This window comes from Ammospiza caudacuta, chromosome 13 (genome assembly GCF_027887145.1).
Source record: "Ammospiza caudacuta isolate bAmmCau1 chromosome 13, bAmmCau1.pri, whole genome shotgun sequence".
NCBI classification, from domain to species: Eukaryota; Metazoa; Chordata; class Aves; order Passeriformes; family Passerellidae; genus Ammospiza; species Ammospiza caudacuta.
Window position 1 is genome coordinate 4781841 of NC_080605.1, and position 25811 is coordinate 4807651.

The 25811-nt window shown below is 40.5% G+C and overlaps 1 protein-coding gene across 1 annotated transcript in view; it reads left to right on the forward strand.

Moving 5' to 3' along the window:
* Positions 1-9622: 9622 nt before the first annotated feature.
* Positions 9623-25811, forward strand: part of CDH8 (cadherin 8) — a 148067-nt gene continuing 131878 nt past the window's right edge. The window contains exons 1-3 of the mRNA XM_058813798.1: positions 9623-9690; positions 10976-11066; positions 11163-11425. Coding sequence (XP_058669781.1) covers positions 10985-11066; positions 11163-11425 — 345 coding nt within the window. The 5' untranslated portion in view covers positions 9623-9690; positions 10976-10984. The remainder of the gene's footprint in view (positions 9691-10975; positions 11067-11162; positions 11426-25811) is intronic.

The window sequence follows — 25811 nt, forward strand, 5'->3', positions numbered from 1 at the left end:
CAGTATCAAAACTTAACGTCACTGAAGTTTAGGTTGTGTCCTGTGTTTTGGTCTCTGACCTTTAGTTTTGTGTGTTTCCCAAAGTTAGATGCAAATAAATGAATGGGGGGAAAAACCCCACAAAATCTCAGCTTGGCAACTCCAGAAGAAAAAAGTTTAACATTGGAGAGTCCTAATTCTTTCCAAACAACTCATCTAAATTGATCGTAGAAGTGCCATCAAATTCAGTGATGCAAAATTAGAAACCTTCACTTCTAATTTCACATATCTCAGCAGAGATTTGAGGTTTCTTGAAGCCATACTGTATACAATTAGAAAAGTCCAGGTATGCTCAGAATTTTCCTCTTGAAAGATTTTTTCAATGCACACACACGCTCATGTGTATGGCTGGAAGGTTTATGTAGCTTTCACCAAGTCATGATGTCCAGTCATAATTTATAATCTTAGTTTAATGGGAATACATGTCAGGAAATCATGTGGGTTTTTCCTTAAGTATTATATTTTGTTTAATTCTGTAGAGAATACACAATATTCGTTAAACAAAGATATGAACGTTCTGTTGTTCATATTTATATATTTAAAAAAAAAAAGGCTGAAAAAGAAGCCCAGAAAGCAAGATATTTATGTCCCCCATTAATATTTAAAGATTTTTTTTTCAGGATGTGCAGGATAAGCACATCCCAGCTGCTGAAAGTCTCCTGATAAACAATGCCCTAGGCAGAGCACGGTTAACACCTCATTCTCAGTCGCAGGCCGATCTGTTTGCCTTTTTATGAGCTCTTCTTGTTGAGCACAATTTGCCTTTTTCCCTTCTCTCGTGGCGGTGCCAGAGGTGCCCAATGATGGAATTCTGGTATTCTGGAGTTCACCTTCCGAGGAGGGAGCGAGGCTCTGCCAAGGCGCTCTGCATTTCTGCTTGGGTCACGGGAAAACCGCTTTAATTGCTGGATTAGAGAGAATAAAAAGTACTTCAGATCGCTTCTTCCTCTTGCCATAGCATGAAAACAGCCCTGGTGCAACTGTTTTTCTTCTCTTTAAGTTTTTGGACTGCTCTGGAAGCCTTGTCTGTCTCTTGTCTCCGTTTTGAACCTGCATCACGAGATGATGTTCTGACACACATCAGTGGAGTGTCTGCCTCCCAGAGACACAAGCCTTTCTTTTTGCCTAAGTATAAGAAATTGAAAGGGAATGTTGCAATTTCCTTTTGTTCCTCTGTAGAGCTAAAACAGCTGTATTGCTATATTAATACCGATGGCTTTAGTATCAGCTGTCATGGAAAAATAAAACCACACCAAAAAAAACCCCAACTCAATCAAATAAAAGTCTCCCAACCTACCAAAACCAAAATGACCTTAAAATATTTTAAATACTTATTTAATTAGGGAGGAAATTTCACCTTCAGCTGCAAACTTTGTAGCATTTGCTATCTCTTTGTCCTGCACCTGAGCATATGTAGCACACTGGAAGTCCAGAGCACTGCACAGAGCAAGGAATAATAAAGAATAAAAATAGTTTGAAGGTTCTGACGACACCCTCGGTGGGTTTCTTTAAAAGCATTCTGGTTCCATAAAGTGTGGCTGCTTCTGGAAAGACTGACAGCTTTATATACAAAAAGTCTGAGTCTTGACAGCTTTAAAGTTGTCCCATATTGATTTTACTATCTAAGAGAAAGAAAAATAAGAAATTCTATTGATACCAAGAGAAGTTGTGCAAAAAACATATCACTGGGTCAAGATACTCTTAGGTGGTTTGGTTTTTTTTAAGAAAGAGTTATCTGGTAGTAAATATTTGTCAAAAATTATAAAAAAATATTTATCTGGTCACATAAAACAGACTTTGTAGATATGATAAAGTACCATGTTGAGCACACATAATAACAAATAATTTATTATTATAATGTTGAGATATATTTCAGTGTGATGGATGTTGTAATTTTCTCTCTATCCCAAAGCCTCAGTGAAGCTGTGACAGATAACCACCTATATCCTAAAATAGCCTTATCTCCACTCCAGAACACCAGGTTATGATGTTTCCCTGTTAAAGCACCAAACTAAGAGAGAGAAGGCAGAGGAATTTATCTTAGAAAGGCTTTTCTAAACCTTCCTTCTGTCTCCCTGTGAAACAGACCCCTAAAACTGAAGTAATCTGCTTTTGGTAATGCTAATCTTCGAGATATATTAATAAACCCTTCAGTAATTATTAGAGCCCTAAATGTTGAAGGAGCTGTTGCATTTCTGTAGCTGCATGTTCATATTTTCCCAGTGCATGGATTCCCTCAGCTACATCTGTTGCAGAGGTTAACACTCTGCCTAAACCAGTCCTTTAGCATTTGACACAAGCTCAGGAACTCACTTAATAACCTACAGAACTGTGCAGAAGTCTTTGAAGAGTAGCAGAGCATGACTAAGCTTAAAAAGATAAAGTGTCATATCTTTGCTCACTGAATTACTCCATGTGTGGGTAGGGCAGAACACCTAAGACAAAAGCAGGAGAAAGGTGGTGCCTGTTGCCATTGCTGCTGCAATAAATAATGCTTTAGGAAGCTGCTTTTGATTTCCCAGGCAGCCATAAGCAAATTGCCAGGAGTTGTACATCAAAATGAACTCGGACAGTGAATTTGCACTTGGATTGGCAGGGAGCTCTGACAGCACCAAGGATTTCCTGCAGCATTTCCCAGCTCATTTCCCTCCCTGTGCGATTTCAGGTGTGTGGCCGAGGGAAAGGACGTGTGGATAATGCTTTAATGCTTTTCTGTGTTACAGTTAACTCCAGGTGACGTACCAGTCCCTTAAAATCACTGTTAGTGAAATCTGCTGCAGCTACCTGGGGTAATTCTGCTTTGCAGCAGTGCCTGGGCCATGCCTGCCTGGAGTGTGGCTGCTGGCTCTGTGCTGTGCTCACAGCAGTTCCCTCCTGATGGAGCCTGCTCTCACACCACCACATCTGGGGAGAGGTTTCTGTCCCTAAAACCTGCCATCACCAATGAATAAAACCACGGCAGGTTACCATGACTGGAGTCCACCAGACATTTATTTAAGTAGTTTTCTGTCCCTAATTGCCTGTTTCTCCTCTTCTCCAGAAGTTTTCCTCCACTCAATTTTGTTGATTCAGCTATTTTTCTGCTGTCTGAAGTATATAGTGAAACTTCACATGCTTTTTGTCAGCACAGTTGTTCTCAAAACTTCTTGTTGTTGTCCTACAGTTGATGGGTTCTTTAGTTCTGCAATGATCTGGGTTAGAGTCTTGAAGGAAAAGACTTTTTGGAACAAGATTTTGTTGCAAGTTGTGTTTGTTAACCCAGATTTCCCTGGCCTGTCCTACAGTACTGACTGCAGATAGCACAACTGCAGGGACAGTGCACTGCAGTGGAGAAGGAATGGGAATGGAGACCAATTATTGGGAATGTGTAGCTTGCATGTCGTGGGGGCTGAAGGGGGGGTAAGAGACTCTTAAATGAAAATTGCTCTTGGTGGAATTATAGCATGAGCAATGGGCTAGCCCAGCTCTGTCAGAATGATTTGGGTTTAAAAACACCTTACTATTAAAGGCGTTTAAGTTAACAAGATCATTCTGACAGAACTGGGTTAGGGAGTGCCTGCACACAGCTCTGCTGGCAGATAGAGGCAGGAGAGCCCAGCCAGGGCAGGCAAGTGGCACTTTGCAGTGGGCACTGAGAGCAGCATCTGAGCCACTGCCATGGCAGCATGGCTGATTACAGCCTCATCCCTCTTCATCTTGCTCTTGGGTGGAGAACTGCCTCTTAATTTGACTGCTTTGTGAGTAAGTGAGTAATCTTTACACAAACGAATAATCCTCTGAGGAATAAGTGTTATTATTTATGGCAAGAAGTATTCATTCCTTTGCAGAGGAAAACACGAGCCTGCTGCCTTATCCAAGGTGATTTAAATCAGGTCCAGGTACAATTATATCAATTTAATAGATATGTACTGGAAACAGGATGGGTATGGAGCTAAGTTATGAAGGGAAGGATGACATCCGTATTTGTTGGATATGGTGTTTTGATAGCTCTTTCTGATGGAATTTAGTTTTGTTCTTCTTTAATGGCAAATTAAAAACCACAGTTCTTTTGTAAGTGAGAGGGATGGAGCAGCTCTGCTGGGAGGAAAGGCTGGCACAGCTGGCATTGTTCACCTGCACAGGAGAAGCCATGGCTGGGGTTTGTCACTATAGGACACGAAACAACACAAGCGCACACACCGCTGCTCTCAGGGGATGAAAAAAAGGGAAGTTTATTTTCTGACTCCAACATTTATAGTTTTCTAAAAGTGACAGTGAATTGGAGGGTGACAGTGCCACCTCTCCAATGACACTGGACAAACCAACAAACCAACAGTCCATCAAATTTCTCCTCCATAAAAGAATGCAAAACAGAAAGTGTGTGAGAAAGTTCGCTACAAGAATGTGAACATCAGAAGGCTTAGAAAACCTTAAAAAATCAGGGTGACAAGGGGTGGCACTGGATGGGTTTAAAGGTCCAACCCAACCCACTCTGGGATTCTATGAAGAAGAGTAAGAAGAATCCCTACAAGTGTGACTGGAGCATTAAGGCCTTTCATTTCTGTTACTGAAAACATAAGGCTCTGTTGTGCTGCCAAGCAGGGATGAGAGAGGCAAAGATAATCACTCTGCCCACTGTGGGAAGGCTTTGCCTCATTTTGCTGTTTTTGGTAGGAAAGAACCTTCTCTGAGTCCTTGGGAAAGGGGACAAGGAAGCAAAAGTTGTAGTGTAGCCAATACCTAGAGAGGTAAGAACAAACCTAAAAAGTGTAAGAAACAAGAACAGTGTGTAGAAAAAAATAAAAAATCAACAGATGTTCTCCACCTGTGAGGGCAAAGAAAAAAAAGGTAAGAAATAGCACTGGCTGGCACTCTCTAGGTGGTCATTAAATGAAGGCATCTCATCAATTATTTGAGGTTGCTTGTATTGTAATGAGGATTTGCTTATATTAAATTAGCATCTAAGACAGAAATTACATATTTAATGTATAAAATATAGTGGATCCTGAAAATTCTACCAAAAAAAAACCCCTTTTGGGCAAAAAACATCAGGTTTTCTTTTGGTATCTCTGGTGTAACTCATTTAAAGAAAGCAGTGCCCAAGGGTTTTATTTTACCTTAATAACAGTTATTTAGTAACTCATAAAATCCATCACAATGAAATAGTGAGGTCAAAGGGCTGATATGCTGCATATCATCACTGCAAATGAAATAATGAAAAAAATATTCCTGCAGTTCTTAAAACAAACCTCCATGTCTCTAGTGTAGAGAACCACTAGAGTAGCTCTAAAATCTTTTAAACTGAGATCATGGTGTAAATCAATGCACTGGCATTGTAATAAAGTGGTTTATTTAACCAGATGAATATTCTGTGCTTTGAAAATGAAAAAAATATTTTTTGTTGTTTTTTATGATCTTACTTTTCTTCTTTCTCAATGGGAAGTTTATACCTTCAACTACTTTTATTAACTTTATTAATCTTTTTAACAAATTACTGCATGCCAGTGGTCACCTTTTAAAGCTACAAGATGATTTTAAAATTATTGTAGTGAAATAAACTCTGTTTATTAAAGAAGTGCTTCCCTCCACTCATGCACAAAATGAGCTTTATATCTCTGTAAGTGTCCAGTGCCACACCTGGCTCTCTCTCTGTGCAAGGGATGAGCTCCTGGCTGTGACCTGCATAGATCTGAGCTCCAGAACAGGTCCCAGTGTGCATGACAGTGTTTTCTGAAGCTGTGTGCTGGTGCTGTCCTCCTGTTAGCTTATAAACCTCTTGGTAATCACTTGGGGTTGTACTTGTACAAGACTTACACACTCCATTGCTGAGCTTTATGCGTAGAGTTCCAACATGCAAGTTCCTGTGAACGGAATAATATTTTTTTTAAACTCTATCAGCACACAGAGTGGAAAACAAACCACTCAGCTTTATCTGTGCTTCTCTATAGCCTGTGCATGGAGAACAGCATTTACGAATACAGTTTTAAGTTTTTGAGGACATAAGGCAGTTGTTTGAATTTGTGCTCCATGACATAGTGGAGCATTTGCTTTCATCTATTTGCTACATTAAAGACATTCTTTATATTTTAAATATCACTTTCCCCTCTCAGGCATGAATTGAGAACTAAAGCTGTTTTGTAAACAGCTTTGCTGGATTAGAGTTGAATCTGGAGCTGTATATACCCAACAGTGTGCAGGGAAACCACTCAGAACATCACTGAAGTTTTGTTTAAGGCAACAGCCCAAGGCCATCTGAAAATGTGGAGATTAAAAGCAAAAATTATACTTTTATACACAAGCAAAATCTTGATGAAGGTGGAGCATTGTCTCCAGCCTGGGCCAGCCCAGGAGGGACCTGGAGCTGCTCAGAGAGCCCAGAGGAGGCTCCAGGATGGGCAGAGGGATGGAGCAGCTCTACTGGGAGGAAAGGCTGGCACAGCTGCCATTGCTCACCTGCACAGGAGAAGCTTTGGCTGAGCTCAGGGTGGCCTTGCAGGGCCTGAAGGAGCTGCAGGAAAGATGGAGAGAGACAATTGCCAAGGGCTGGAGGGACAGGAGCCAGGGAATGGCTGCCAGTGCCAGAGGGCAGGGCTGGCTGGGTATTGGCAATGAGGAATTGTTCCCTGTCAGGGTGGGCAGGCCCTGGCACAGGGTGCCCAGAGCAGCTGGGGCTGCCCCTGCATCCCTGGCAGTGCCCAAGGCCAGGCTGGACACTGGGGCTGGAGCAGCCTGGGACAGGGGAAGGTGTCCCTGCCATGGCAGGGACACTGGGTGGGTTTAAGGTCCCTGCCAACCCATTCCATGTGTCTATGAAATACACTCCTGAAGGGCCTCGTGCTTCTCTTCTTTTTGTTGCTAAGAAAAAGGTAATTCTGGCTTCACTGGAATAATTTTGCTGTCATTCCATACTCACCTCTGCTTTAGACCATGGCATAACCTGAGAAGGGAAAGTGCTACTGTGCCTCATCTTCTGGTGTTCCTTGATTTCCAAGTCTGCCTTTACATATGGCTTTTATTGTGTTATCATAGACAGGTTCAAGAGCCCTGTCATCCCCTCCTACACATCTAATCCAGAGGATTACAATTTACCTGCTTGTCACTTCTCAAAATTTCCTATTAGCCAATGTGTAAATTGCTGGGCCACATATTTAAAATGCCTTCCATCAGCTCCCAGCCACATACATGGTGTTCTGCTCCCAGGAATGGGGCAGAAAAGTAATTTCCATTTGGTAAAGAAATCTGGGGACAATCCCACCTCCATGCATTGCATAAAATGTGTGTCGTGATTCACTGACAGTGAATGAGAGTCTGTTTCTCAAATAACTCTTACAAGGCTCCTGCAGTCCAGCTTGAGCTGTGGAGTGTAGAATTCAGGGAGCCTGTGACGCAGGGAATGATTGGTATCTGACTCCATGCTTCAGAATATTGAACAATTTACAATTGAACAATTGAACAATTGAAACTATATTACATTATATTAATACTATATTATAACTATATAAAGAGGTGCCATACTACAAAGAATGCTAAAGAAAAACCCATGACTGTCTGAGACAGCCAGGACACAGCTTTGATCCAACTGGCCAAGGAAACCAAACAATTCTCACCAGAATCCAATTGCCAAATCCCTTCACAGGTAAACAATCTCCATAACATATTCCACATGTGCAAAACTAACAGGAGCAGCAAGCAGAGATAAGAATTGTTTTCTCTTCTTCTCTCTGAGCTTCTCCAGGAAAAAACCTGGGAGAGAGAGTTCTGTCTCTCTGTTCAGAGAATGTGAGTGCCACAGTGGAGAACTTTATCCTGCTCCGTAGTTCCACACTGATCACATCCCTCTGCAGGACTGAGGCGTGCCACAGTCCCTTTGGGTTTCTTCCTTTTCCCTGCACTGCCCAACTTTGCTGCCAGTGCTCAGAATCTCCCAGCTTTGTGTGCTCTGAGCTTGTGTAACTGTGTTCCTCACAGGGCTGCTTCACTCAGGGGTTTAATGGCACGGGGTGTGCATTGCTGATGTTCCTGATGTGCCTTGGACTCATTTGCCTTAAGGTATTGCTGAACACACAGCTACCGTGAGGACAGCCCAGTCACAGTGAATCTTCTGTATTAGTGTGAGTGGATAGGACCTAAATTTGATTGGAGTAAATGAAGAGTAACAAGCAGGAAGTCTGGGGGAGGAACCGAGGAGGGATGCACTGAAATGAACTTAATGCTTTCTAAGGATTGAGAGTGGCAGTGTGAAAACCAAATATCCTGTTCTTTCTTCAACCAAAAATGGTTCTGGAAGCTTCATATTGTTTTATGTCATTTATTTCATTTCTTTTAGAAGGCAGGCTGTGGAGATTAATTAGAATTGTTTTCAAAAAACTTCTTGAATATGAAGTGCTTTATTATTATTTGGTCTTGTTGATAAAAAGAACTATACCAACTTGTGCTGGAAATGTAAGGAGGTCAGTCATGTCCACTTGGGTCCTTTTCTCTGAGGGGTTTTTGAGGTTTATACACACACAAAGCGGTTTTTCACCCAGGAACAGTCACTCTAAAAAGAAAAGAGTACATTACATCTTGCTCTAATTAAGCCCTAAAAAGGACCCTTAAGTTGTGTTTTCAGTTTCTGCCCCCCATTTTGAATTTAATCCTGGGTGTTGGTTGAAGATGCTGTCATTTTCTCTGTTTTGCAGTGGTTCTATTTCTCCTGTGTTTTGATTCTTGCTTCATTGAAGAAATAAGAAAAATCTGTCTCCTGGCAGGCACAGGCACCCACTCATGCAGTCAGATATAAAGAGGATCCCATCTGAGCAAAACCAATCAGTTTGACTGAAATTTGGCTGTTTCTCTCTTTCAATACCTTCTACCCCCAAACATGCCCTGGAAATCTCTGTTTAACATGTGCCAGAAAGCAGCAGCAGTGAACTCCATTTAATTCCCTGGACTGAAGAGGCATTTCAGAGGGTGACTGATGCATCCCATCATTAGACTGCTTGTTCCTCTTCCTTTTCTGGGATTAAGAGAATGTCAAGACATTTAAAGCCTCTCACTTCTCTCACATTTTCCCCAAAACTTGCTCTCAAGAGCTTGCTGTATTCTCTGATTCCTTTATTTCCACCCCAGTTGGCAGTGAGTCCTATAAAGCTCCAGGTTCTCCTGTAATGGATATTCCCTCATTCTGGATGCATTGTCAAAGCACTGCACTATTAGCTCACCATTCTTCCATGCTGCTTGAGAGATTGAGTTTCACTAAGGTAGCATCTCCTCTCCCCTTCTAACAAGACAAGTTTCTCACAGTTTCGGGTTTTCATGCAACAAATTTCACAGTTGCTTTGGCAATTACTGAAGTTTAAAAAAATACTTTCTACGTTGTTTGCTTTTAAAAGAACAGCTGACTTTTACCGGTCGTGTAAAAGGTGTTCTGCATGTTTCATGTAGGGGGATAGAATATAAGAAAATAATGATAGTGTGGAAAGTAATCTTACCCCTAAAGAGGTGCAGCTGGGCCAATTATCAAAGATTGGGAACAGGCCTGACTTTACCAGGCCACAGCTGTAAGCAATGAGAAGAAGATGCTATAAAAGTGGGGTGGCTGGGTGAGAAGGGAATTGGGGTCAGTTGGCTGCTTTGTGAAGAGGAAAGAGTCAGTGCTCTGAGGAGGTGCCCACGAGAAACACCAAGAAGGTATGGAACTCTTGTGATAAGGAGACACCAGTATGGAACCCCTGCAGTAAGATTATGACAGCTTTATGCCATAAGTGTGTATGAACCTTAAAAAAGAACAGCTAACCACCCCATCCTTCCTCCCCTCCAAAGAAAAAAAATAAATCAAAGCTCTCAGGATTTTCATGAACATGCAATACTAGGAATTAATCTTAAAGTAGAAGAAAACAAGCCTCAATCACAGTGTAAACTTCAGAATAGGCATTCCTACTCTCTTGTATGTAGTGGTTTCTCCTGAGATTGTATGAATCAAAGAAAATGGATCAGGACCCTTTCCAGGTAACTCCATAACCCTGTAATGCAGCCCTTCTGTCTGAGCCACATCCCATCTAGTTTTCCATTTCTGGGTTTGCCCATTCCTCTGGCATCAGCCCTGCTATGTTAACTTGCCTTTCCATTTCAAGGAATGTTTACTCTGAGATGAAATGTGGTGTGACCTTTTAGTACATCAAAGGGTGGGCAAGGGAAGAAAGACAAAATGCTCCCAAGTGTCCATCTAGGAAAATGTCTTTGAAATGAAACATTTCTCTGAAAGCGAAGGAGAGACAGCGAGACCTGTAGTGCAGATGTGCATAAATGAGTTTCCTTAGTGGTCTGGTTTGGGAGTCATGGATTTCACAGAGGATTTAGCAGTGCTGTTTCTGCTGGGCTGTGGGGCTGTGCAGGATTTGCTGGGCAGTGGTGCTGCTGCAGAGAGGTGATGGCTCAACTGACAATAGGCTGCTGGAGCCTTGTACACTCAGGAGAAATTTGGGGTTTTTTCCTTGTAGAGAAAAGGAGAATAAGAATGCAAGAACGTGATTTAAATTTACTTATATGACAGAATACATGTTTGTAATTGACCACATTAACAGTGCAGGGTAGTGGGAAGGTTGGCAGCTTCTTCAGACCCTCAGATGAACTGCAAGATCCCAGAATGGTCTGGGTTGGGGGGGACCTTCAAGATCCTCCATTTCCACCTCCCTCCCACACCTTCCACTAGCCCAGGTTGCTGCAAACCCCATCCAATTCTTAGGCCTGAATATTTTCCTAAGTGTGTGTAATCATTTATCTGGGTCTTCTCTCGGTGTTTCAGACAATGAAAGAATAAACAGAATCAATTTAGCTATGCAATAACGTTATGAACTACAAATTTAAAACCTAACATGGCTTATTTATGATGGAAAAGTAAATAAGATGTTTCAGAATGCTTTCCTAAGCTCTTTAGTCACTGATTTGAACTTTCTTTTTTTCTTTCCCCCACCAGGAATCTTTAATGACTGGAAAACTCAATGGATCATGTTTTTCTCATCTAAGCTATTTTTACATTGACTGTGCTGTAAACACATGGAGGAGCTGTAAGTAAATGTTCTGTACTGCGTGATGAATTGGATTGCTACAGTCTGGAGGAAAGCAAAATAATAATAATTTCATTTTTGTGGTGATTTGCGTAGCGTGTGGTACAATGCCAGAAAGACTAACGGAAATGCTCATGGATACATGGACTCCATTAATAATATTATGGATTACTGTCCTTCCTTCCATTTATATGGCTCCAATGAATCAAACTCAAGTACTACCAAGTGGATCCAGTACAGGACTAAAAAGGCTAAATGAAGAACAAAGAGTTTTGCACCGTTCCAAGAGAGGCTGGGTTTGGAATCAAATGTTTGTATTGGAAGAATTTTCTGGACCTGAACCAATCCTAGTTGGCCGGGTAAGGCAAGATTTGGTTTTTTTCTCTGAATGTGTAAATGTGTGTTGTGAGAAGGTCCTCAGTCATTCAAGCTCTTCTAAGGAATTTCAGACTGAGGTGCTTTGATATCCATAGATTTGTGCTTTAAATGTACCTGACTGTAAGGACATGATTTCCTAGTTAGCTAATTTGCTATTTCCAACAAAAATATGCATTTTCCATTTGTCAAAAAAACCCCACAAGTGTGTTCACATTCTTTCTTTTGTATCATTAGTCACCACTCCTCACCCCTGTCAGCTGAATATTTTTTACCAAAGCAGCTCTTTGCAATATGTTCCTGTGCATTCCTAAAGATTGTTATGTCATGTTCGATCTCCAGTCTGATGAATCAGGTTGTTTATGCTCTGAAGATTTTTAGAAAACAAGAACAAAAAAGGAAAGTGTGGACTGTACAGCAAATTATGAGGTACTAATTTATTTGGAGGTCTATGCACGCATATGGAATAACATTATTGCCATGGATATTTTAATTTATTTTCAATGTTAGGAAGATAACAAAGGGCAATATATCATATTTTTCAGTGTCACAGCTTTTCTGCTGCCCTAAAGCTTTGCTTGTTGCCATGCATTAGTTTATTGTGTAGCTCAGGGTGTTACCTCCAGTCAGTGAATCAGCCTTGCACTTGTATAAGCCATCTGTATCCATCAGGGATGAATTAGCCTCAGAATTATTCTTAGAAAAGAATGATCTGCTCATAAAGGCATGTTTGGCAGTGAGCAGGTATAAATACATTAATTTATATAAATTGTTTATAAAAACACTAAAGTTCAATTCCCTCTGAACAACCAAGTTCATTATTGCCTTACTAGCTGGCTACTGAGGTTGAGTAAAGAAAAATCTAGACGAAATGATGGATAACAGTTAATGTCATGGTAATCTTGGAATTTCCATGGATAAATGAATATCATATAGTATAATACAGGGACTGTCAATAGCTCTATTCTATTATTGAAGAGAACAGAGATCAAGTGCATTCCCAAATCTTCCCTAGGGTAGCCACTTTCCAGGTGAGACAGGGTCAGAAGGTGTAATGAGCTTTCTATGCAGTGGCTTTTGGTGCTGTGTCAATTTACATTTATATCAGCTATTTGGTATCTGTTCTCATTTGTTTCTCTGGGGTTAGTAAGGTATCTCTATTTCACAGAGACAGCAATGTGCATATTTCACATCTTAAAATGTTTTATTCAACCTATTCTTTCTGGAATATTTTAGTCGAGCTTTTAAAATTATTTTGAGTAGCTGGGGAGAATCCTGGGTTTGTACTTTGTGGTATTTTGATTTTCAGGATATATTCAGATCTAAATATTTCTACTATTTTAAGGGTTTTTTAGGTGGTTATAATATCCTGAATTGTTTGAGTCATTGGTGAATAGAAGTGGGTAGGTTAAACTAAGCCAAACGAAGGAAGACATTATCCCGTCTTCTGCTGGCATCTTAAACAGAATTAGCTAAAATGCTGTGACACTCTATTTGTTGAGACTGCTGCATAATTAAAACACTGCATGTTATAGACGGAAATGAGCAAGAGGCAAAGTTTGTTCCCATAGGGAGGAATTTTTGGTTTATTCATTAGAACATAGACATAGAATATTTTTGGAATTCTTCTCTCTATTTTTTCCTCCCCCTCCAGAAAAAATCATCCATATTTCTGACTTATTTTTTTTTCCTAAGGCTTGCGAGTATTGAGAGTGCTTTCAGGCTGGTGGGAGCAGAGGTACTCCACAGCTTTCAGAGCTGCTCTTAATCCTTCCTGACTGGAAAGCAGAGACTCCCTCAATTATATTTCTTGGCAATCCTTCCCAAAACTTAAGGGTGTACAGAATGTCACAAGCAAAATACTTTCCTTCTCTGTGAAGTTGGGCTGTGGTTTGTCCTTTGTCACCCTCATTGGTTTCTTATCCACTGCAATTGAAAAATGACCTCCTTTTCAGAACTTGCAGTGGATTTGCACTTACCTGGTTCCTCCTCCTGGCTTTTCCACTTGCACTCTTCCTCCACCCTCCTGAGCTTTTCCCCTGCCAAAGGATTTGCACACTTGGGCTATCTCCTGCATTCCAGGACTTTATTAACTATTTTTTCTGCCCTATCACTTACCTTGATTTTATTTTTTCTTCTTGTGGCCAGACTTTCAATGCAGGACACTCAGTAAAACAGGATATAGTGAGTGCAGAGAGGCTTAACATTGTGGAGAGAGTGGTATCAAATGTCTGCCCCATTTTTGCTACATTTTCTGGATATAAATGTGCTTTTGTCCTGTTACAGAGTCAGTATTGCTTGCCATGTGCTTTTTACATGTTGAAAGTTCTAGTATAATCTTCAAACAAATCTTTTATTTTGTGGTTAATTGCTTCAAAGAAAACATTCTAGAAGCAAGCCTAATTATGTAATCTTTGTTGCAATTTTTGTCTCTACATTGTTGTAGAGTGTACCTGGTGCTTTTCATAGTCATGTATGTTTTGAACAAACATTTAATCAGGTGCTTTGGAGAATGAACACAAAAATAAGTTTTGCACAAACAGAAACAATACACACACAAGCAGAATTTGTTTTATGTTCTCAAATGTACCTTTAAAACCCACTGAAAATTCAGCTCTTAAGAGCTGCTCAGAATAGAACTGATATTTAAATAATGGTTTTCATGTTAGTGGGTGGAAAGGCACTGAATAGAAGCATTTGGTCCTAATGGAATTGATGGAATTTATCAGCAAAATAAAACTGAAAACTGAGATTAATTTTATAGGATACAAACAGAACACAAATCACTTTGCAAATCAAAGCTTGAATGCAGAGACTGTGAGTTACTCCTGTTGGTTAGAAAGGTCTGATACCAAAGTTTGTGAAGTGCAGGGAAATGTAGCAAGACAGGATTACAGAGGTCTCTAGTATCTTTTCTTAAACTGCTCAATTTTTCCAGGGGAAACAGCTTCCAGACATAAAGACTTCTCTCTGGAGTTTTAAGTGTTGTAATGCAACTGCACACATTTCAAAGGGGCTTGTTCATTGCTGTTCTGCATGGATATAGAGTAAGAAACGCATTCCCAGTGTATTTGCTCTAATAAATGAAGTAAACTGTGGTGAGACTAATAGGAGGAATTAATGTGAACACCTTTTAAAGTGTGGTGTCTTTCTTCAATGGCTCGAGTAAAGGACCAGAGCAAATCTTTTGCTTTCATTCTTGAACCTCTTAGAATGAATTTGAGCAATATGCACTTTTAATGCCAATTTTTGTCATTATGTTTGGTAGGATCAAGCTCAAAATGAGCAACTCTACTCGAGTTCACACATCTATAAAGAAGTGCTTTCTGAATTTATTTCCTATAATTTCCTGAAATTTCCTATAAAAAGCAACAAATATTCTAGGTTTTCACTTACTTTTTTGGGGCTATATTCATATGGCACTTATTTTGCCACATGGTATTTTCAGAGAATCATGGAATAGAATATCCTGTGTTGGAAAGGATGCACAAGGATCACCTAGTCCAGCTCCTGTCCCTGCCCAGGCCTGCAATAATCCCCGCTGGGCATCCCTGGTGTCCAAACCCTTGTGGAGCTCTGGCAGCCTCGGGGCTGTGCCCATTCCCTGGAGCCTGGGCAGTGCCAGCACCTCTGGGGGAAGCAGAGCCTTTCCCTGATTTTCAGCACAACCATCCCCTGGCACAGCTTCATGCTCTGTGTCCCTCCTTTGCACATTCTCTTTATGATTTATATAATTCTTATTAAATTCTATATCCTGATTCATTCTATATCATTCTGATTTATACAATTCTTATTAAAATTAAATTCTATATCCTGATTCATTCTATATCATTCTGATTTATATAATTCTTATTAAAATAAGTCCCATATTATTTTGATCTGCACATATATAAAAATGTATATGTGCATTTTGAGAAACCTGCAAAATAACCTTTTTTGTGTTCATGCAACACACGTCAGATGAGTTTGGATTTACTCCCAGCAACAGAACACCGAGTGACAGATTTGAAAATACCCTTTTGTACTTCATTTCTTTTTTTCCCCCCTGCACCCACGGAAGCAGGTACATACTTTACAAAGCTTCTGTGTCTCCTTTAGAAGCCTCCCCATCCTGCTCAGTGCTGTCAGCAGCTTGCAGCCTCCCTGTGGCTGACAACCTCATTCAAGTGTAGAGTGATATGTCTTGTGACACTGCATGCTGTCCCTGAGGACTTGATTAGTTGGGTGGAACTTCCACTTGCTATACACTGCTGCATCTTCTCCATCTCCTCTGCATGCTCTTCCAGCACCACGGCAGATGTGCTGCGAAATCTGGGCTCTAGCAAATGCCACTGTTCTTTCACAGGAGACAGCCTCTGAATCCACAATGACATAGGTAATAAAGTGAAAAAGCATTAGGAGGCTGCACTTGGGGTACTGCAGCTCCTGTTTTATGGAGCATGTGTTGTTTGTGATGCTCTAAACGGGTTAGGACTTGGTTTAAGACATGTTTTTTAAGCAAAAATCTGGGATAGTTACTGTAATAGCAGTTGTTTGTAATTAGAATTATAGAATGTCCTCAGGTAGAAGGGATGCACAAGGATCATCCATTCCAGGGGGTCCCTGCAAGACCCCCAGCAATCCCCTCTGTGCATCCCTGGTGTCCAAACACTCCTGGAGCTCTGGCAGCCTCCAGTGCCCATCCCTGGGAGCCTGGGCAGTGCCAGCACCCTTCCTGTGTCATCTCCCCAGCTCCTTGTTCCAGCCTGTCTGTACACCCAGGCTGCTCCATCCATGGTGCAGAATCTGGCCCTTTGTTATACCTCACAGTGCATGGAGAGAATGAAAGAGGCAATGAAGGCTACAAAAGTTGTTTGTTTGTGTTTATGTTCTCTGGCTTACTGATAAATTAATCCAAATTTAGGTCCAGGCACAAAAATCCACCAGCAGTCACTCAGGTTGATGCTGTGTCCCACCACTTCACTGGCAGTACTTTCCAGGTTGTCCCAGAATCTCCCCAGACTTTTTGGATTTCCTCAAACACTAGATTGCCTGTTTTCTCTGTGAGGAGAGATTTGGGAAGGGAGCATGACAGCAAAGAGCAGCCCCTGTGGCACACCCATGCCTGCTCCAGGGCTCTGGAGAAGGTGCTCTGGAAACCCTGGGTGGGAGCAAACCAGTGAGACTGTGCTGGTGAGGCTCAGAACGAGCATGGCCAGGTTGTGGTGAGCTCAGGGAGGTTTCCCGTCTGTGACTGCTTTTTAATTCCCTGGTTTGTGTCTTTTCTCTCCATTCAATGCGGATTTTCTTGTATGGCTTGAAGGATGAGGGAGCTGGGCCACTTTTGCTGTTTGGAGCAACAGATTTTTCCCTTGATGTTTGGGGCTTGGGTTCAGGGCTGTAGAGGAGAAACAATTTTCCTGTAGGAGGAGCAGTGGAGAGGCATCCTGTTTGCACATTGAGTGCTTCAGGCTGAGCTACTGTAAAACCCAAACCTGGGAATGCAGAGAGCACTTATAAATAGCTTGGAGCTGTATGTTCTACATTATCCATGCTCTGTGCAATCCTTGTTTTCTTTGGCAACATGCATTTTCTATCTTCACCAGGAAATGGTAAAATGTTACTTCTTTAAAATCATGACTAGTTCTGTTTGAAGCACAAGTGGTGTAAACAGGTGAAATAAATAAGGTTTTAATTAAACAAGTTCCTTCCTCACATTCTGCTTTGCATTCCTGCCCTGAGCTTGTGATTGTGATGGCTGCCTGAAAATACTGTTGTACTCAAGTGATGAGAACCAGAAATGTGTATAACTAAGGCTAGCAGCATTTTAAGGGATGAATTACACACTATTTCCCTGAGTGAAAAAGTCCTTGGGACATGTAGGAGTAGCAAAGTCCTAGCATAAGTTTCATAGGATATAACATAATCCTACATTCATTTCATTAATTACATTGTAGCATAATCCTACATTGGTGAAATTTTCACAGAGCAGCAATCACAACACCATATTAAATAGATTCTACTCTTTTTTTCTAATACACACTTGTATGTTTTTCTATGATTTAAATGCATGCCATAAAATATTCAGAATCTGAAATGTTGCAAAGTCAACATTGCCTTCTGAGCCTTAGATTTTTGTTGTTATATGCAACCATAATTACACACTAATTTTCCTGCTTAAGTTTATTAAATTCCCAGAAGCTGAAATGTATCATTATTTTGTTACTGAATTCTTTATGAAAAATACAAATTCCCCCTGCCTTTTGTGTGCTTGAAAGGAAAGAGGTGACTGTGTACTGCACAGAATGCTCCAGTTTGCATAGTCTCAATCAGCTTAGTAAGCAGGAGTATAACTATGTAAGAAAAACTCTCTGTAATTAAATGTTACTGCAAAGAAAATAAATATAACAGGTAACATTTTATGGAAGTCTGATAAAAGTATTGTTTTTTAAAAAAAGTATTCCTGAGCCTGCACAAATTTCATTTGTTTCTTTTTAAACTAAAATCAAGTTCCAAGAAGAATATAAAGCATAAATTTAAGTAAGAACAGTTTAATTGACCCAACAGTGTCTACATTTTCTACTACAGTGCAAAAAATATTTTACTGATTTCTCTACGATTTAAGAAACAAGGCATATCTCCAGACACTGAAAATCTCATTTCTGTATATTTCTGGGAGCATTACTGAATGCAGTTGAACACTTTCATGCTCCTTCATCTCCAGCCTGGGGCATGATATAACCACAATTAAAGTAGAGACACAACTTAAACCCCTTGAACATCAGCTGTAGAACAGGACTGGTAATAACTTCAAAGAGGCATTTTATCAGTTACTTATGAATCCAGCATCTTAAAGGGTCAAACTGCAAAACACCAGGCACCTCCTCAGCTGCCTTTATTTTCTTTCATGAAGTAGGAAAATGTCTATGATGTGAAGAATAACTTAAAAGTTGGGCAGGGCTTTTGCTGCTTTTTGTTTGTTTTGGTTTAGTTTTTCCTGTTTGGTTTTTTAAATTTCCTTTTCTAAAATAAAAAGGGATGGTATATATTGCTTTAGCATAATTAGCTTAAATTTCTTGGTCATGTTTTTCTAGAGCCTCAAAAATCTGATGTTCTGAAAAAACAGCAGCTAATATTGAGCATTTTGTTTGTGTGTAAAGAATTAGAAGCTTGTGTGCTTTTCAATATATTGATCTGAAAACTTTATCTTCCTCTCAGTGAAGTGTTGTCCAAGTATGCGTGCAAAATGCTGAAGTGACACTATGAAAAATTGAGTTGAGCTTTCCCCATGATATTCTGAGATGCCCTATGATTGTTTAGTCTTTCCAACATTGCTTCAGTAAATGGTTTTCAATTTCTACCTGTAGGGCCCACCCCTCGTGCTGTCAGTGTGCTTCAGTTCCAGTTGTCAATTTAACTACCAATTAGTGCCAATTGTGGGGGGAGTTTTTTGCTAAAAGTTTGTCCTTGCTGAACTTGACAAGCATATTTCCCATCCATCCATGAGCTCTCAGGTAGTTGTGATTTCCCAAAAGTGCCAGGATGTGTCTTTCAGCCTGTAAAGTGAAAGGGAAGTTTTGTTGTTCTCAGGTCCAGATAGGATATTCCTCGATGTACCATGGATTTGTGTGACAAAAACTTTAATTTTGTATTAAAATGAGAAATGCTTTGGGACCAATTCCTTTGGTGGCTGTGGGTTTCCAGTAAGGGCTGTGGGTGATACCTCATGAGCTGTGCCACACCTGAGAAAGGCTTTGTAGCTGCTGGGCAGCACTGTATTTTTAGGATGTAATAAATATAAAATCACAGGAATCACAAGAAAAATAAGTTTTCAAGTGAAAATAATGAGAATGAGTTTGCATAAAATACATTTCTTGAAAGATCTGTTTTAAAAGTTAGGCTTTCTTCCTATTCTGGTAAAGTCGAAGAAGAAAAAGGGAGCCACAGTATGTGTGGTGCAACAGACCAAGGAATTCACAGCTGAGGGTCTTTTGTTTGGTGTTTGGCTATTGGTTGTGTTTGGTTTTTTTTGTTTTTTGTTTTTTTTTTTACAAAGCCAGGGATGTTGATGTTGGGCAATTTACGGTGTCAGTTTCATGACAGAAATAATTTGCTGCAATAAATATTTTAGGCAGTGTTTAAAGGTAACTATTATTTGCAAGCAATGCGTGAGGCATGTAGAACTGTAAAATAAATGCAGATAATTTTCCTTAAAATATTTAAGCAAATATTAATATGTTTGAATAGCCTCTCGGTGATCCCTGAGGAATACCTGTAGTGATACAGAGTACTTCATAACTTTTCTTTTTCCTGAGGACTCCTTGTTAGTGTAAAAATTCCCCTGCAAGGATTTCTTTTAAAGCCTTTATTTTACAGCAGTCATGCCAGCAGCTAAGCAAAAGTAAGTGTAGCTCTCCCTGGAGACTGTCAGTGGCATTCCTGAATTAACCGCAGGAATCATTAGGAGCCACAGAAGACATCCCCTTCCTTGCTCCGGGCTCTGAGCTCTGTAACTGCTTCCCACCCAGCCCCTGGTGAGCAGAGGCAAAGCTGAGGTTTGTTCCAGCCTGGGAATGTGCTGGAATAACAGGCTGGCTCACAGAGCATCACTGGAGGTGAGCAGCAGCGCTGCGGGCACAGCGGCAAAGGGGATTTCAGAGTGGTTCAGGGGCCCCGGGCGTTTGCTGGTTCCCATCCAGAAGCCACATTAGCTTATTATCCTTTCCCTGGCTGAGGGAACTGCCTGTGTGCAGTAGGGTACTGCTGCCAGGGAGAAAAGGGGATTTTGGTATGGGCAGAACCAGTGGTGGGCACCCAACCGTGCAGCACAGAGGAGCTGAACCAAACCAATACCACACTGTGGTATTTTCTGGGGTCCCTTGTGGCAGGAAGGAATGATGAATCTGACTCCATGTTCTTAGAAGGCTAATTTATTATTTTATGATATTATATGATATTAAAGAATGCTATGCTAAACAATACTAAAGAATAGAGAAAGTATCTTGTGAAGCCTTCTGTAAGGATCCTAATGAAAAACCCATGACTCTCTCCAGAGTTCAACACAGCCTGACCTATTAATCAAAACAATTCACATGTTGGATAAACAATCTCCAACCACATTCCAAAGCAGCAAAACACAGGAGAAGCAAATGAGATAATATTGTTTTCCTTTTTCTCTGAGGCTTCTTAGCTTCCCAGGAGAGAAATCCCAGTGAAGGGATTTTCCAGAAAATGTGACAGTGACACCACACCTCTTCCATCCTGATGTTTTCTAAGGTCATACCACAAACCTCATCAGGATCTATTTAACATTTTATTTTGACATCTTGTACACCCAACCCAAGTAGTCAGGATTTTAAAGCAAATGGGCAAAACCACTGTATGATTTTTTTCAATTAGTTTGGAATAATTGGCAGCAGAATTGGTGCAGCATGAACCTGTGTATTAAAACATGATGCAAAAGGCTCAGAACCTCCTAGTGCTCACCTCAGAGAGCTTATTAAAATTCTGCCATATCTTTGTAGAATAAAGTAGTTAAAGAATACAGAATGCGGAATAAAGATCTAAATGGAATTACTGATGTACTTGCCATCTTGCTATTCCCTTTTCAGTCTTATTTCCTTTTTTTTAAATTTTAAATTGCCTGTTTTTCAGGACACCTGTTCTCTAATTATTATGCAGTCTAAAGCATTTCACATAGACCACTGGCACACTTTGCAATTCCTGGTGTTATCCTGCCATACTGACAAGAAAATACAATGTCCACAGGCAAAGGGAAAATGCTTGTACTTCTTTCTTCACATAAAATCATCTGAAACCAGACTTAGTGCCAAGACAGTATTTCCAACTTGTTCATTTATTTCTGCTAATTAATGGGTCTTGATTATGCTGTTGGCTATCCCACATGAACTGAGATCAAGTCCTCTAAATGTACAAGGACTTTTTATTGAATTTTCATATGAACAAATGGAAGTTATTTTAATCATTCAAATTATACACCGAGATTTTACTTGGTCTGTAAGACCAAATTGATATTTAAATTATAGGGTTTTTTTAAAAAGAAATCTCGATGTAAAATTGTTTGTTGGGCAAATTTTTAAAATATTGTACAGATCCTCAAAGCACCCTCAGCATGAGGGCTGGTGCATGATGTAGCAGGAAATGTGAATGCTGTTATTGCTGCCATTTGTACCAAGAAGCCTTGGCTAAAATTTTGATCCATTTTGTTGAGTAGGAGACAATTCCTACCTCAGAGTTGTTGCTGTCTAATTGAGATATGTAATTTATTAATAACTGAAATGAGATATAGTAGGAAATGTGTATACTTCAAGATGTTGAACATACTGGACTCATGGAATTATCATAACTCAAAAATAAAGAAAGAAAATGGACAACATTAAATTGTCAGGCAACATTAGGCTTGTATTTCTGTGTAGAAAGCAATGGAACTGATCATTCTATTAAATAATTATTTTGTGATTGATCTTAATTCTGCCCTTCCAAAAGACCACCTGCTTGTTCCTGCCTACCACTGATAAGCCAAGGACTGCATGGAACTGAGCAGTCTGTGTGCAAAACCAAGTATTTGGGTTTTTAAGGGAATTTTTCAGTAAATGTTTCTATCTAAATGCATTCTGCACAAATCCTGTAGCAGACAATTCTCTGTGGGGGACAGACTGATGGAAAGCAAACCAAAACTTTGCTCTGTCAGGCTGGAGGTCACCCCTGAGAGAGGAGGTTCATTGCAGTGCTTTGAATGGGGGATGAAATGCATGTTTTGTACTCACAGAGTGAGAAAAACCATAGCATGGCTGAGGCAGTGTTTATACCACAGACAACATCTATTCAGAATCAGGGATACGTCTGTAATTCTTGCTGAATAACTGGATAAGACAGGAGATACTTATCCAACTCTAAAGGAGGCTCTGCTTTCCAGTTTCACTAGGCATCCAGTCCATCCTAATGTATTTATTGTAAAGTCTGAAATGCAGTTTATGCAGGGTCTAGTGGAGCCAGGGAGGTGAAACAAAGAGCACTGGCTACGCTGAGATGAAAAGTGGTGTGTGTGTGATGTATGAACAGGTTGGTACGTGTGTAAGGGAATATTGAAGGGATTTCTGTTAAGGGAGACCACAATAACCAGTAGGGCAGCGGTTAATTAGGGAAACTGTTGCTCTTTCTGGCATGAAGTAAGTGTAGGAGAACAAGAAAACCACAGCACTTGGGTGGCTTCCTTGTCAGGTAGAATGGTCACCCTGAGCTCAGCCAAAGCTTCTCCTGTGCAGGTGAGCAATGGCAGCTGTGCCAGCCTTTCCTCCCAGCAGAGCTGCTCCATCCCTCTGCCCATCCTGGAGCCTCCTCTGGGCTCTCTGAGCAGCTCCAGGTCCCTCCTGGGCTGGCCCAGACTGGGGCAGCTCTGCAGGTGGGAAATCACTGAGGGGCAGCATCCCCTCCCCTGCTGCCCACACTGGGAGGTCAGCCCAGGGTGAAGTTTCATGAATGGCTGGATTGGAAGGAACCTTAAAGCCCATCCAGTGCCACCCCTGCCATGGCAGGGACACCTCCCACTGTCCCAGGCTGCTCCAGCCCCAGTGTCCAGCCTGGCCTTGGGCACTGCCAGGGATCCAGGGGCAGCCCCAGCTGCTCTGGGCACCCTGTGCCTGGCCCTGCCCGCCCTGCCAGGGAATAATTTTTTTCCTAATATGCAATCTAAACATAAATCTGTCCATTTGAAGCCATGCCCCTTTGTCCTGTCTCTCCAGGCTCCTGTAAATATTCTCTCCCCATCCTTCTTGTGGGCTTCCTTCAGGCACTGCAAGTCCTCATAGACTGACCCCTGTAATGTTTGTGACCTTTCCCATTCTTTTAGAAATGCTGCTGAACTTTCCTCTAGTGTCTGTGCCTTCATCCTCAATGCAGCAGGGTTGGGAGCTGAAAGGGAAAGAGGAAAAATAAAACAAGAGAATGCACTGAAGGTAATTTTGCATGTGGTACCATGTTCTGCTTTGCAATAAGAAAAGATTTGCAGCCACTCAGAAATCCTTTATTTTATAATCTCCCATATTGATCACACCTGTATTGAAATCCTGAATGTGGGAGCTCAAAGATTCTTTGCTGTGTTTCTCAGAAATAATTGGGTTATCATTAAGGGGTAATGAGACATCCTTTAATCTTTCGAAGTGTTTTGTCATTCTGTGCCTTACCAACAGAGCACTGGTCTGGCTCCTTTGGAAGTGCAGATTGCTCATTAGGAATGCGTGCAATGAAACCATTTAAGAGAGGGAACGTTCATCCCGTGTATTTCTAAATCTCCACTATTTTCAATTGACTCTTCATATGAAACATTTCTTGTTAAGGATGTTTGGAGAGGTGTAAAGTGTATTGTGTGCTAAATCAAAGCTGCTATGGTTTCACTTATAGGAATTAATGATGGCTCATGTAAGTGGAAAAGGTATTGTTGTGTATAACCTGTCACAGCCAAACTGGGGAAAGGTTTGTCCTTGCTACTGTTCTGGCCTTTTATTACAAAGAGCAGCAAGAACAGTCAATAACCACTTATTAATGATTTTCTCTGTCCTTTATTGTAGCTTTAGGTACATTAGGCTCTCAGTAATTATCTCATTCATAATCCTCCATAACAAGTAATACTTTCTGCATCTTGTGAAGCATAATTGGAAAATATTTTCTTTGGATGTACACTATTTCTATCCTCTCTTTAATATAACTTTCCCCAAGAGTATCTTGCCAAGGAAAAATGAGCAAGCATAATTTTATACAGGTAATCAAATCTCTCAAATGTTGGCACATTTTCCTTTATCTCCATGGGACCAAAAGCTAACCTTCTAATAGACCTGGTCTTTAAAGGGGAGAATTTCAGCACACAATTAGAACTCAAACAAGCTTGTACAAGGCAGCTTGAACAGAAGTGCTATTTTTGATTTATTAGTACTGTATTTCTACTGCAGAATATTCAATTTGATTAATACAGAACTGCAAGGGAACATATATATACACACACTATATATTAGTCTAAGTGCATGTGTTGTGTTTTTGTGTATATATAGATATGTCTAATACATTATTTAAACACTGGCTTATAGCAGGAGTTTACAGCCTTTCTAAATAGTTCTATTTTTGCCCACTTAGAACTCCAAACCACATCTTGATGCAGGTTTTATCTTACTGTGCTGAGCAAAATAAATGTGAGGGGGAGGGAAATAAAGAAAGAAATCAGCATGTCTTTAGATTCCTCTCACTTGCAATACCCAGCAGAACAGTTAATTTATTCCAAACTTTCTGACATAAATCATGCTGAAGGGGAGACAAGGAAGCCCTGAGGGACTGCAGATGCAAAGCTCAGGACTGGTTTCAGGCTGAGCAGACACTTTAATCTGTGCTGGACCTACAATGAAACCTTTCAGCCTCCATTTTTGTTGTGGAATTGAACATTCTCATTTCTATTCTCACTCATTTCAGTATCAAGGGCTCTGGTGAGTACAGAACCCAAGGAAAGATGATACTGAGAGAGCGTTTGAGTCCCCAGCTGTAAATAATTCACCAGGACTCTGTAGTGTAGTGTGTAACCCAGCAAGATAGCTGCCATGTTCACTGTGCTTAAGCTAAAAGGAGACTCTAGATGGCTCAGGGAAGATTTTTTTCTATTCTAACTTAAAAGTTCTGCTTGGCTTTAGTTGAACATTTGAATGCAGCAGTTGGTAACTCAGAATTTTATGGTGTGAATATGCTCATTCTTCAAAACCAGCTTTTTGGATCATTTAAAATTCCATTTTCAGTTAGCTAGCTTATTCCATGGCTGTCCTATGTAAAGTCTGATGATTGAGGTCAGAATTTGGTTTTTTATGTGCTTGGGTGAAGATTTCTCTATTTTGCATTACCATGAAAATATCCACTGAGTTCTTCCAGTTCTAACACTTGAATTCTAAGATAATATGCTTAGTGAGCCTTTTGTTAATTATTGCCTTAATTCACTGTGAAAACATTGGTAAAAACCGGATATTCAGTAACTGGCTTTTAAAATCTGGTGCAAGTATGAATAAAAAAAAAACCAAAAGCCCTCAATACAGAAGTTATATTTTTAGCCTGAGTTAAACCAGCAGTGGAGATGAGGTGACTTGGTAATAGTTTTGCTAATCTGCTGGGTTTATTTGCTGATGGAACAAGCTCAGATCACCTGTCTCTGTCTGGAATTTAAGTGAAGGCAGAAGGCACGTGTAACAGAACTTTGGTTTTGAACCTCTCCTGAGTCTGGCTCAGGCCAATATTCCTTCTTCAGAGGAGCAAGGACCTTCCTCCTAGGGCTCCTGACACTCTGAGGTGGCTCTGTTCTGAAAGATCTTACCTTTGCACAGCAAAATTGAACATCATGAGCTG